Below are 13,246 nucleotides of genomic sequence, written 5' to 3'. Positions count from 1 at the left end.
CATAGCACAGCTGTTGAACAGCCGTTTTGACTGTCAGTGATTAGCCAAGGGGTACGGGATGATTTTAATGAGCTGCACGTGATGTCTTGATATTGGCTTTAAAAAGGCCAGTGCAAAATGGGCATTTCAATCAACATGCCACGATTGTCAAGGGATCAACGGCAGCGTGCCCTGGGCATGCTGCAAGGCGGAATGAGCTACCGTGAGGTGGCACGTCGCCTTGGCTGTTCACACCAGACGATATCGGCCCTGGTGGACAGAGACACCCTCCACAACTCTGCAGATGACAGACCTCGATCAGGGAGGCCAAGAGTCACCACTGCAAGGCAGGACAGGCAGATGGTCCGAAGTCACCTGCGGGATCGATTCCGTCCAGCATCCCGCACTGCGGCAGAAACTCCGGGGCGTGCAAACCCACGGATCTCCAATGATACTGCACGAAGACGACTGCATGACTATTGCAGTCATGCAAGAAACTTACCACTTGTTTGAAATGTAATAAAAATGTAACAGTTCAAAATAAAACAAACCAACAATTGCTAATTGAAACATTGGCATTTTATTGATGACATGTCAAGTTTTTGACCAAGATACACCATCTCATCAGTTTGTTCTACAGCACAGAACAGCACAGGGTGCAATGTCAGTCCCCTTTCAATAGCGTGTGTGGCCACCATTGTTTTGGATACAGGCAGTGCATCATCGGCGTAAATTGTTACAATTTTATTACATTTCAAACAAGTGGTAAGTTTCTTGCATGACTGCAATAGTCATGCAGTCGTCTTCGTGCAGTATCATTGGAGATCCGTGGGTTTGCACGCCCCGGAGTTTCTGCCGCAGTGCGGGATGCTGGACGGAATCGATCCCGCAGGTGACTTCGGACCATCTGCCTGTCCTGCCTTGCAGTGGTGACTCTTGGCCTCCCTGATCGAGGTCTGTCATCTGCAGAGTTGTGGAGGGTGTCTCTGTCCACCAGGGCCGATATCGTCTGGTGTGAACAGCCAAGGCGATGTCCCACCTCACGGTAGCTCAGTCCGCCTTGCAGCATGCCCAGGGCACGCTGCCGTTGATCCCTTGACAATCGTGGCATGTTGATTGAAATGCCCATTTTGCACTGGCCTTTTTAAAGCCAATATCAAGACATCACGTGCAGCTCATTAAAATCATCCCGTACCCCTTGGCTAATCACTGACAGTCAAAACGGCTGTTCAACAGCTGTGCTATGAAGTGACCATTGAAGGTTCAAGTGACCACCCGTGACCGTTTTGTCTGACAGTGAGGACACTATTGTCCACAAATAGGTTCACACATTTACTACACGCAGTGTTATTGTTGATATTTAAAGGTTTCAAAGGTGGTAAGTTTCTTTTGCGTTTCAGTATATATATATATATATATATATATATATATATATATATATATATATATATATATATATATATATATATATATATATATATATGTATGTATGTATGTGTGTGTGTGTGTGTGTATTTATACGTATATGAAACATTTTCAACATTAACAGATCCAAAAATTACTTAATGAAATAAAAAATAAAAAACAAACCTGCCTGAGCTGTTTCTCTCTATTACCTTGCTTCAGCAAACAAATTAATTTCCTGATGAAGCTAAACTAAAAAGTAGAAAAACCGGAAGCACTTGCCATGTCCAACTTTCCCTCTCGACTTGTCAAACTCGAAATTGCAAAGGTGGCCACAAGGCTGGCAGCGAGTGAGAAATATGTATTCATCGCAGCGCGCATTTGATCATCTCCATGACCAGCGATGGCAGAATTAAAACTTGGCCAGAACATCCACAGGAAGATGGTGCCTGTGGGCAGAACCAGGTGTCAGTAGGTATAAAAGGTGAAACTCTAAACCAATGTAAACCAAGATAAATGGTGATTGCAAATGTTGCCTCGATGATGTCAGCAAAATCATTTTTTATTGTTCATATTCCCCAGAGGTGTCTAAATTGACATTATCCACATGGAGATCATGAATCATATTTATGGAATTTCATTGATTTTCCCCCTTCTGTGGTAAGTAAAGTTAGATAATGAAACTCTGCGAAAATTAATGACAAATTAAAATTTCATTTTGATAGCCAAACCTTCACCTCCCATCCCTGTGATGGCTTTGCTACTAGCTGCCAGCTCATGGTTCCCTTTGGGTGTATATTCACATCAGACCGATGTACTATGGATGTACCACACAGTGGTATGGTGTCAGGTACTGGCGTTACATAAAATACTGGTCATGTGCCAACTATTGGTCATGTGCCATACACTGGTCACCCTTATATGGATATTAAGCTGGGTGTCCAATATGCTAGCACTACCTTGTGGATGTTAAGGATGCCAGTGTCTTTCCCAAAGAGTATGCGTTTGCCAACGGCACCCAGGCCAAATTACAAATCCTGCCTTAGGGCGCATGGGTACTCCATCAGAGCTAATGCCACACTGAAATACAGTAATGATGTAACCAGCAGACTGAATTCATATTTTAATCCCAATACAATTTGCATTTACTGATAACAGCAATATCATTTTGCTTTTTCATCTTTCGGTTTGTTCAGTGGGTTCCTTCACAGCCAGAGACCACCTCCTCTGCTCTGAGAGGCTGTCTTTGTAACATGAGGAAAACCGATAGTGGACGGAGGTTATGTTTTCACCCCTGTCTGTCTGTGAGCAGGATATCTCAAAACGTTGTGGATGGATTCAGACGAGATTTGGTGGACAGCTTGGGTATGTGACATTGACAAATTGTTCAGATTTTGGTGAACATAAAACTCTCGGATCCAGTTTTATTTAATTTTTAAAGTGTTCTTCACCATTGAAATGTAGGGACAAAAACTATATATAGCACAATATCTCAAAAAGTTGTATATGGATTATTACAAAACTTGGTGGATGAGTTGATTGTGTAGGTGACAAGAACAAGGTGATTAGATTTTGGTTCAGGTCTGAATCAAGATCTGGCCTACAGTATCAGTGGGATACAAAACGTAAACTGGTCCGCCTGGTGGAGGTATGCGCTCTACCGAGAGTCTTTCTAGTTTATTTGTGCATTTCGTTGTATTTGTTTGTTGTTTTTTTTTTTGTATACAGAATCGAGGCTCGTATATGCTAACACATTGAGTATGAAAACATGCACAGACACATAAAACATACAATGAAGGGAGCGGGAGACAAGAGAAGGAGAGAGAGGGAAGCACACAAGCACAACAACAGTAGAGAACAGGGACTTTGGTAGATCTGTGGAAGGGGGAGGGCTGTGGAAGGAGGCAAGGGTACACGGTACAAAGCAAATGAACACTACTAGGAATTTCAGGAAAGAAGTTGGGGATTGAAAGAGGCGGATTTGGGGTGTTTTAATGGGGGTAGAAAAGATCAAGGTTTTGGATGGGGGAAGATAATAGATGGTGGTGAACAGCTGTTTCAAAGACCTGGAGTGAGGAGAGGGATTGAAGGGAGTGAGGGAGATTTTTCCAGAGGTGGGAGAAAAGAGGAAGGAAAGAGTGACGGTGAGCAGACAGTCTTGATTTTGGCAGTTTCACCAGCAGAGGGTTTCTGGTACATCTTGTGCATCCTGCAGGAATATTTGGGGGGGGGGGGGGGGAGCACAGCCCGAGCAGGGGGAGCAATGACTTTGTCATGTTGTTGTATGACTTTGTCAAATTTCCACTGGTTATTTTACTGCATATGTGTTACTGTGTGTTTCTAGTTAGGTTTTGGTTTGTAATTCGTGCAAACTTGTGTGTAATTAATCGTTTTCTGTTGGTACAGCATGTGCGGCCTAGTCCCTCTCCGCTCACTCCTCCCCGCCCCCCTGCTCCCCCATCGGCGTTTTGTGAATTTAAGTTCTTTCCTTCGCTGTATCATTTTTTTCTTTGATTTTCTTTTCTCCCCCTAACTCCCCCGAGTATTTTACCCTTTGTCGAATGTCTTACCGACGTCCCTGTGCTCTTCTGTTGCTGTGCTTGTGTGCTTCCCTCTCTCATTCTCTTGTCTCCCGCTCCCTTCATTGCATGTTTTATATGTCTGTGCATGTTTTCATGTTCAATGTGTTAGCTCTTACATGAGCCTCAATTCTGTATCCAAAAAAAGAGAAGAAAAATGCCATTGGAGAAGAGGAAGGATTTAATGTCAAAAGCGATGATGGATTCCATGACCTTGCTGATTATTGGGAGCAGGCTGATTAGTCTGTAGTTGCAAGGATCTGTTTTTGCACCTTTTTTGTGTAAGGTGCTAATGTTGGCTGATTTACAAGCAGATGGCAGATGACCTGGAGCAAAAGAGAGGGTGAATATAACAGAGAGAGGGTGAGATAGAGTGGCAGAGCAGGATTTTACGACCCATGGGCTGATGCCGTCTGGTCCAGTTGCAGAATCAGAGTCGAGGTTTGACAGAAACTTCTCCACCTTGTCAGGAGAGAAGGACACAGAGTCCAGGAGCAGCTGGGTTAGACTGGGTAAGGTGGGAACAGAGAGAGATGGGTTCGGGACACAAGATTTTGAGGCAAACAGAGAGTTGATGCATTCGCCTTTGTCACGTGCAGTGTCAGCTGTGGATCAGTTTGAGGTAAGGGAGGGGATTGAAGGGGAACAAACACCATAAACAGATTTGACCAGATACCACCAGGATTTGGAGGAGGGAGACAGGTTTGAGAGTTCAGTCTTGAGAGTGGAGAGATAGTTTTTGCTGGATCTCCTGAGGGGAGACACACACTTGTTCCAGGCTTTGTGAAAGGAAATGAGATTGCCTTCCGTTGGATTTGCCTTCCAGGTGGCGAAGGCAAGTTGTTTAAGGGCAACTGCCTCATCACAAGCTTCAGTGTACCATGGACGGGAGGAAGGGTATGACAACTGAAGACAAGATTCTATAAATCTGTGAATGAGAGAGAGCAGTTTACTTTGGAAGAATTCCCAGGATGAGTTGATGTCAGAGGCAGTAGAGATGGAAGACCAGTCCAGATGATTGATGGCTGCTTGAAGACCGTGCCAGTCAGCCTGAGTGAAATGCCCGACTCGTTGATGCTGAGGAGTGAGGAGGCTCTCTGAGAATGGCCAGAGAGATATCCACTTTAACAAGAAAATGATCAGATGAACCGATTGGAACAGAAGAAGAGCAGCAGATATTTGCAGGGAAGTTAGTCATAACCAAGTCCAGAAGAGAAGATTCTCCATTGGCTGAGATCCGGGTCGGGAAATTGACAGATTGTGTCAATCCCAGTGAGTCACAGAAGTCCTTTGCTGAGGTGCCATGACTGGTGAGAGAGGAACCCACACCCAACCAGCTGGCATGATGACAGTTGAAGTCACCACATATGAGGAAGAGAGAGTTGGGATGAGTGGATAGAAGTTGGTCCATGTTGTCAGACAGTGAAATGTAAATGGAGTCATCACTGTTTGGAGGACGGTACGGAACACATATGAACAAAAGGTGGGAGCGGAGAGGAAGCCGTAGCCAGAGGTACTCCTGGGGGTGAGGAGGAAAGAGGGCAGTGCAAGGAGAGTGAGGAAGAGAGTTTTTTATAAAGATAGCAACCCCACCACCAGGACGAGCCTCAGGTCTATCATACCGGAGGAGATATTAAGGAATCAGACATCTTGAAGGAATGTCTCTGATTCATTAATATTTTGAAGGAATAATTTCATCTTGAAGGAATAATTAAAAGGAAGGAATACTTTCATCTTCCATCTTGAAGGAATAATTTCACATGTGCATTTGTGCAGTGATTTTGTGCCCTTGTCTCGGCCAGCTGCTCTCGTGGGTCTCATTTGGATCTGCGTCTATGTTTTCTTCCCTTGCCCTTCTTCTGTTCATTCATTTTCCTCCACTGCCTTGTTTCAATGTGTTGCCTTTTTCCTCTTGGTGCATTACTCTTCCCTCCATTCCACAGAAACAAAATCACAGAACATTCTGTGAAAATTTAATCGGGATCGGAGCAGCCACTGTGATATTTAAGTAGGGAATTCAGATGCACGATGAAAATCGATTAATCATGGGACTTCCATCATAACTCATTTAAGCTAATACTGCTTTTACACCCATTTACAACACAAACCTGTCACTTGCTAAAACAACACAAACCTGTCACTTGCTAAAATTGCTCTCCAACTTGACTTGAGAATTGAAAAGCCGAACAGCACATCTCTTTCTCTCGATCCATCTCCCTGATTGAATTACCTAAAGCTGTGGAACCGCTAAAGTTCAAATAAACTAAAGTTGTGGACCCGCTCTTTGGAGAAGTTTATTTGACTGAAGGGGTGAGGCCCCAATGATCGATCGTGCTCAGCTGAAGACAAATCTCTCTTGTCTCTCTCCTTTCTCTCCATCTTTCTTCTGCTGTATATTTTTTGGTGGTGTGGGTGTGACACTGATAAAGTGCCCCTTGTAGATCAGGCTCCTGAATTTTGAATTTGGCCATACAAGCACAAAATTTACCCTGTACGTGTGGAATATTGCTAGGGGTCAGGACAGCCGACTTAACCATCCCTCTGAACAGCACGTATTGATTCGGTGCACAGTGAACATCATTTTGCGTATTATGGGAGTGCGATCGACTGTTAAAAATGAAATTGTCAGTAATTGGCCGTTAGTTGGACTTCAAAGGTTGGTGAGTCGTTTACATTTTCATGCTCGCTTGCACCTTTGCAAGTATATGTTGAAGCGCAAACGTGATGACATGTGATATGAAACATCACCCACCAATCATGGCAAAGACGTCCGAGTGGTAAACAGAGCCCTCTTTTTCATGCGTCTCTCCGTGCAAGCCATCACGGAACATTACTCTGGAGACAGCAAGACCAAAATAGGCTCCAAACAGGTGTATGACCATTGATCCACCAGCATCATTCACCTGCAAAATCGTACAAATGAAAACCACAAGCATTGTCGATTATATTCATGTCATATTTAAACACCGAGGCATCTGCTTTTTTTTGTGGTGAAGGCATTAAATATATGGAGAGAAATACAAGTAACATGAAAATTAGAAAGTATCTATATAAATAATACCGTAAGGACTCGACTTTGTTATCCCTTTTACGCCGCACCCAGTGACCCCATGCCCACGGCACTAATGCATTTTCCATCTACGAACCGCGCTCTTTGTTTATCACGGACAGCCATACTCGAAAAATCTGAATTCGCCGACTTTGGGACCCAAAAGCATCCGATTATCGGCCGATACGACGCCATCTTACGACACCATCCTATTGGCGTCTGCTGGGCGAAGGCGATGGTCAAATGGTCTTTATCGTCATTTTAATAAAGTTAAATGGAGTGACGTTTTGGAAACGTTTTTTGAAGTTTGAAGTTTTTTCGAATCGAAGTGAAGAAGTTTTTGAAGTTTTGATTTTGGAAACGTTAAATGGAGAAACAGTTTCACAGGAAGAGAATGCGATACGATGAAGAAGAATCCATATTTTTTTTATTTTTTTGAACCACAAAAGATTGAAGCTCCACGAAGTCAAAGAATGTGAAACTACGTGAATGTAATAAAATAACAAGTACAAAAAGTTTTAATTAAAACAAAAACCGCGTCGATGTTACACAATGCCTAGATGCAGCTGTGCCTATAACGTCGATGTTATAAGCACAGGACATTCCTATTGATTCGATTACTTGATGTTATTTTTGTGCAAAGTGAAAATATATCTCGGCAATTTCCCGTGTGTGGCGACGAATTTTTAATATATCTCGGCATTTTCCCGTCTGTTATTTCAGGCGGTGTATGATTGACCATGCCGCGATTGAAAAAAATATATATCTCGGCAATTTCCCGTGTGTGGCGACACGTGAACGAAGCTATGCTCCTCTGTCCACATTATTGTGACGACGTATAAATTAAATATTTCATCGTGACGATTGTCATCAAATGGACGAATTTTTAATATATCTCGGCATTTTCCCGTCTGTTATTTCAGGCGGTGTATGACTGACCATGCCGCGATGTAAAAAAATATATATCTCGGCAATTTCGCGTATGTGGCGACACGTGAACGAAGCTATGCTCCTCTCTCCACATTATTGTGACGACGTATAAATTAAATATTTCATCGTGACGATTGTCATCAAATGGACGAATTTTTAATATATCTCGGCATTTTCCCGTCTGTTATTTCGGGCGGTGTATGACTGGGCATGCCGCGATTTAAACAAAATACGTATATATATCTCGGCATTTTCCCGTCTCTTATTTCGGGCGGTGTATGACTGAGCATGCCGCGATTTAAAAAAAATATATGGCAATGGACTTGAAGTTACAGGCCTTTGAGAATTCATTTCGTTCTATAAAGGGCAACTTTCATCGCATTTTCTTCCCGTTTTTTTTCAACCGAGTCTAAAACTATGTTGGCGACTGTGAAAAATGAAATGATATATCGAATTTGATTTGAAAGAAAACTGTGTGAGAGGAAGACACCACGGGCCTACACAACAGGCCTCAAAGGTATGCGAGTTAATAAAATGGTGGATATTTGTTTATATGAAGGCTCTCCCAGAATGGGTGGAGCTATGGTTCCCAGAATGGGTGGAGCTTTGAGGTTTTGTCTTCTCTGCAAGAACCACAAGAAGAAGAAGAAGAAGAAGACATGGTAACAACAACAACAGCAGAGTGCACTCTATGAGCAGCGTCTGCGACGCGGCTAAAAATGTACATAAACGACACAGTTCTATGAAACAGTTTCACAGGAAGAGAATGCGATGCAATGCGATGAAGAAGAATCCATCTGTTCCGCCATTTGTGCCGGTGTCATCGATGGCGGTGTACGCTAACCTCATCAGGTGGGTTTACCATAATTTCTTCCATATACTGTGATAACAACGAAGTGAAACCGATCAGCAGCCCATCAGTATCTGCTCTATTCACGGTGCTTAAGTTAATCCTTCAAATCATTTAAAAACAACCCAACGTTGACGAAGCATGGCATACGAGGCCCGTTCAAAAAGTTCACGGAACGACGTACTCTCAAAGGTCTGAGGCCAAAATGTTTGTTTTTCCCCCCCCTTACACAACGGAAACAACAACTGGATAGGTAGGGCCGAGGCCTACGCTTACGTTTCGCTCCTGCATCTGCCACCGTTCATGATTATCAAAGTAGGCTTTACCCTGTTCACGATAAGGTAGAAATCAGTGAGGTGTATACAAAGAGATAAAAGGATGGCATTGACTTTGAGACGGTACGTGATAGTTGGCTGCGGCTGGCTGATGCCACGTTTTTTTTTCCTAAGTGCCATGGATGCTGATGGACATAATAAAGGTATCGGCTGATCTCTCATCGTAATATTACCCGATGGAAATGAACTGTTTCTTTGTTTGTCATTTCCTGTGCAATAATGTCAAATTGATAAGTCAGACATCCTTTTCTATTGACAGCTGCGCTCCTTTTCAATGGCATCGTCTATTGATATGCATGTTCTTCTTTCATATAATTTTACACATGCACAATCAGTATTTCAACTCTTGCAGACATTGGAAAGGAAGTTGACTCACAGGCCAACTCTCTGGCTCAATCACAGGCCGACGCACAGGCGATGTAATTGTGAGTAGCATTTTTGCACAAGTGAAAATTGAAAATACACGTTTTTGGTATGTGGCTATGTTATTTAGTGTTTGTTTTGTCTCTAACAATATAAAATACAAAGTCAGGAGGTGACACTTTATACACAGTGTAAGTTGGATTCTACAAAGTGTCGCCTTTTTCTTGATTTTGTTCACACAAATCCAACCCACACCATATAGTCTCATAAAAAATGGCCAGAGTGGTGCTATGCCGATTCCTATTACGAATCCATTCATTTTTCAAAAGTATATCGTAGCGTTGTCATTTAAGTAGATTGCAATAAATACGTTGTTCATATACGCACTCTTCATTCTCATCTTTCTTCCTAACTCTTACTCGGACAAGCAAATCCCCTATGCCATCCATAATGGTACACTCTATCCATACACCACATCCTCCCTTCCGTGGATGTTCCACGGGTTTCGGCTAGTTGGTAATAATCCGGGATTTTGAAAGGGGGAGGAGATGGACACAATACATGGCCTGCACCATAGGTGTGAACTGTGAAGTCATTACGAGATGCGAATGGCCATAAACCTTTTAGGAAAATACGTTGTAATATTTGAAAATAAATGTATGATTTGTGAATGAACTGTCAGGGGCTACATAGAGCACTGCCCGGGGGAGGGAGGTGGTGGAAACCCTGGTGCTACCCGGCTGGGAGAACTTTTCCCAGCGGTGGTTTCGGGATGTATTGGAGATTCAAAAGCGATGGAGTTATTGGCCTCATGGTGTTTTCCTTTTGCCTGTGGCCCGGGGGCAGCACTGCCTGACTCAACATCCCAATACACACTTTATAGCGGCCTTGGGTGGCCTCAAAACGAACATCAAGGCCAATGTATGGTAGCTTAGAACCATGGCCAGATTCTGAAGTACCTACACCCAAAATTTGGAGCCTCTAGGTGATACAGTTCGGCCATGGAAGCATAACGTACACAAACAACTGCACAAACACATATAAAATGCCAGCTGAATGCACCCGGCGTTGCCCAGGTTCCTTTTGAATAAATTTAATCTTCTGTACTAAAATAAGAATAAAACGCGGCCTTGCGAAGCAGCGGAGTTTGACTATCCGGCCACGGCCGCATTTCGCTCATTTACTACTACTAGTGAGATACATGTGCTACGCACGGGTGGGAGGCCAGAAGCAAACAGGCAATGCAGATACGGCGAATGCGAAAGAATGAAACCAATAAATTCCGCATTCCTGTAGCACCCTCAATCGCACTTCAGCCATGGACAGCAAGTTCGTGAAAGACCTCCATGAAAAACGTACGGTACCCGTTCGCAAACAAATGGGTACGTTCATGTATAGAAACATCGATCGTGGGTCCATGGCGAATCTGCATATGGCGATCGACGAAGTTCACGTTTAGAAGGTAGAAACCATCACGGCATGTTGTCATTTACTTGAACTCGATATCTCTTTTTTCATTCCAAACAACATAACTCCAATCACAAATTAATCACAAAATAAACTTTGAACAACATTGTTAATGTTTCCTTCATTGTAAAAACTACCAAGTCAACAATTAAAAGGATTTTGAGCCGAAAGGTGTTACGGCCTTGGCAAGATTGATGGAGACAGCGATCTGTTAGCGTACACACCGCCCAAATAGCTATGTGGAATTCTCCCATGTAGAGATTAAACTCACATCGTTTGAACTTTGGCCGCAGTCATTATTTACTTTTAATGATGTTTATATACAAATCAAAAAGAATATAATTGGTCTTGGGTCGTCCTTTCCGCATATCTCGTGGGACTGTGAGTTGGAGAGACGACTGTGATGGTGGGGAGGGGGTTGGCATTCTCTCAAGCAGGGATTCAACCCATGTCCTTATAAAATGTCTTTGTTCAAAGTCACTGAGCCCGATCGGTGCAGCCGATCGGTGCAGCTGTGCAGCGATCGGTGCAGCCGTTTGTGCGGCACCCGGGAAAATAAAGTTATGCGGGAGTCCAAACCTGAAAATGCTGGAGGCCAAAGCTGAAATTGGAAAAACAATGTAGCCTATTTTACTCCAGGAGATCCCAGCATTACCCACCCAAAATATCATTGCGATCGGTTCAGCCGTTTTTGCGGTACCTTCGAACGGACGTACAGACAGACGGACGGACATTTGGTGAATTATAGTAAGATAATTCAGCTTTTACTCGCGGCCATAGAAGATTGACTACTATAATTCAGGCCAGCTTTTAATTGCGAAATGGGCCCAGCCCGGGCAGAGGCGGCCTCGACCGGCCTCGCTACCTAGCCTATAACCTTCCCGGGGCCATCCTGACACTTTTTGTTTCAGAGGTTTCCTCCTATCTTTCACCGTTCAGGAGATTAGCGCATGCAGACAAACAAACAAACAAACAAAAACTTTCTTTTATATATATGGAGAAGATAGAAGAAGAAGATTATATAGGGAATCCTCTTTTTTTTATTAGCAAAAAGTGGGATTACACCCAAACTCCTGCTCCCAATCCTCCTCTCACCCTTATACACCAACAGTCCAAGCTCCAGCTAGAGTGCCTTTCAGCAAGAACACGAGTCCTGGCAATGGTATAGCCGACTCTTCCATGGGGAACGATGGAGATGTGAGCGATAATATTGTTACGTTTATGGGGGGTAGGCAATGGAATACCTTAGGGCCAGGTAGGATTGAATAGGAAGTGTGCTCTGACTGTTGTGAAGAATAATAAACCTCCATGTACCTAAGTATGGAATATGTTAGACCGGATGTCATGTAAGGTCATATATTTGTCCCCATGGCGAGGGGAGGGGCTATGTTAATTAGGTAGGGGTTAAGGGTAAATTCCCTGTATGTAAATTGCCTCTGTGACCTTTTCCTTTGTTCCTTATGACACTGCACTACACACACCACACCAGCCATACACTCCACACCTAAAATAAACACTAAATAAAAGCCACCAGTACATTGAAATGGCGCTGGCGCCGCCAGCCGAGTCATCGCAACACCAAGCGGGAGGGGGCATGGAGCCCCGCCTCGAGGGGTGGTGATTGGTCCGGCCGTTGGAGCGATGAGATGGACTCTCTGATTGGAGCAAGCGCATATGTCATCGGATGACATGGGAGGCCGGGGAAAAAAGACTTGAGTCCCGGCATTTTCCCTCTCTTGCGTGGGTGCAGTCATAACGAGCAGACGCAGTTTATACGCTCTTGCTTTGGGACATCGATACCGTGCAGTTGAAGTTATATTTATTGCGCTGGGATTTTTGTAACGAACAGTCACATTTCGCATATACTCTCCTGGACGGGACATTCAATACAGGCGGTCACGGTTCGTACGCCCTTGCTGCGTGTGCGAGCGGACGCATCTTCGTTTTCTGGTTCCTTGGTGGTGACTTCCTGATGGCTGGGTGCGCCTGAGAGACGGCGGTGCTGTGTGGAGCGGACAACGAGGAGGGAGTTCGGTCTCCTCGCTTTGCGCCTAGCGGCTGGCGGTGAACAGACTTCACGCCAAGGCGTTTGTTTTCCCACGCATGGACTTCATGCCAAGGCGTGTGTTTTCCCACGCACGGACACGGGGACCCGTTCGAGGACCTACAGGGTTCAAGAGCCGCTCAAAGCTGAGTACACATACACGCATTATTTTCCAGTTATTTTCCCCTGTGTCTGTATATGTGTCTGTGTTGGGACGTCCCAATTCGTGATTTATGTATTACCACA

At 44.0% G+C, this 13,246-nt stretch overlaps 1 protein-coding gene across 2 annotated transcripts in view; it reads right to left on the bottom strand.

Annotated features, from left to right (window-relative positions):
• The window catches only part of LOC137421649 (ammonium transporter Rh type B), a 48,003-nt gene that overhangs the window by 15,584 nt on the left and 19,173 nt on the right, over positions 1-13,246 (bottom strand). For both annotated transcript variants that reach the window (XM_068107905.2, XM_068107906.2), the window contains exons 5-6: positions 6,715-6,865; positions 1,666-1,832 (exon numbers count right to left, since the gene is read on the bottom strand). In XM_068107905.2, the coding sequence (XP_067964006.1) occupies positions 1,666-1,832; positions 6,715-6,865 (318 nt within the window). The remainder of the gene's footprint in view (positions 1-1,665; positions 1,833-6,714; positions 6,866-13,246) is intronic.

The sequence above is a fragment of the Myxine glutinosa genome, chromosome 2 (genome assembly GCF_964187855.1).
Source record: "Myxine glutinosa chromosome 2, kmMyxGlut1.1, whole genome shotgun sequence".
Lineage (NCBI taxonomy): Eukaryota > Metazoa > Chordata > Myxini > Myxiniformes > Myxinidae > Myxine > Myxine glutinosa.
Note: the sequence above shows the minus strand (reverse complement) of the source record. Positions and strands in the feature narration are given on the sequence as shown.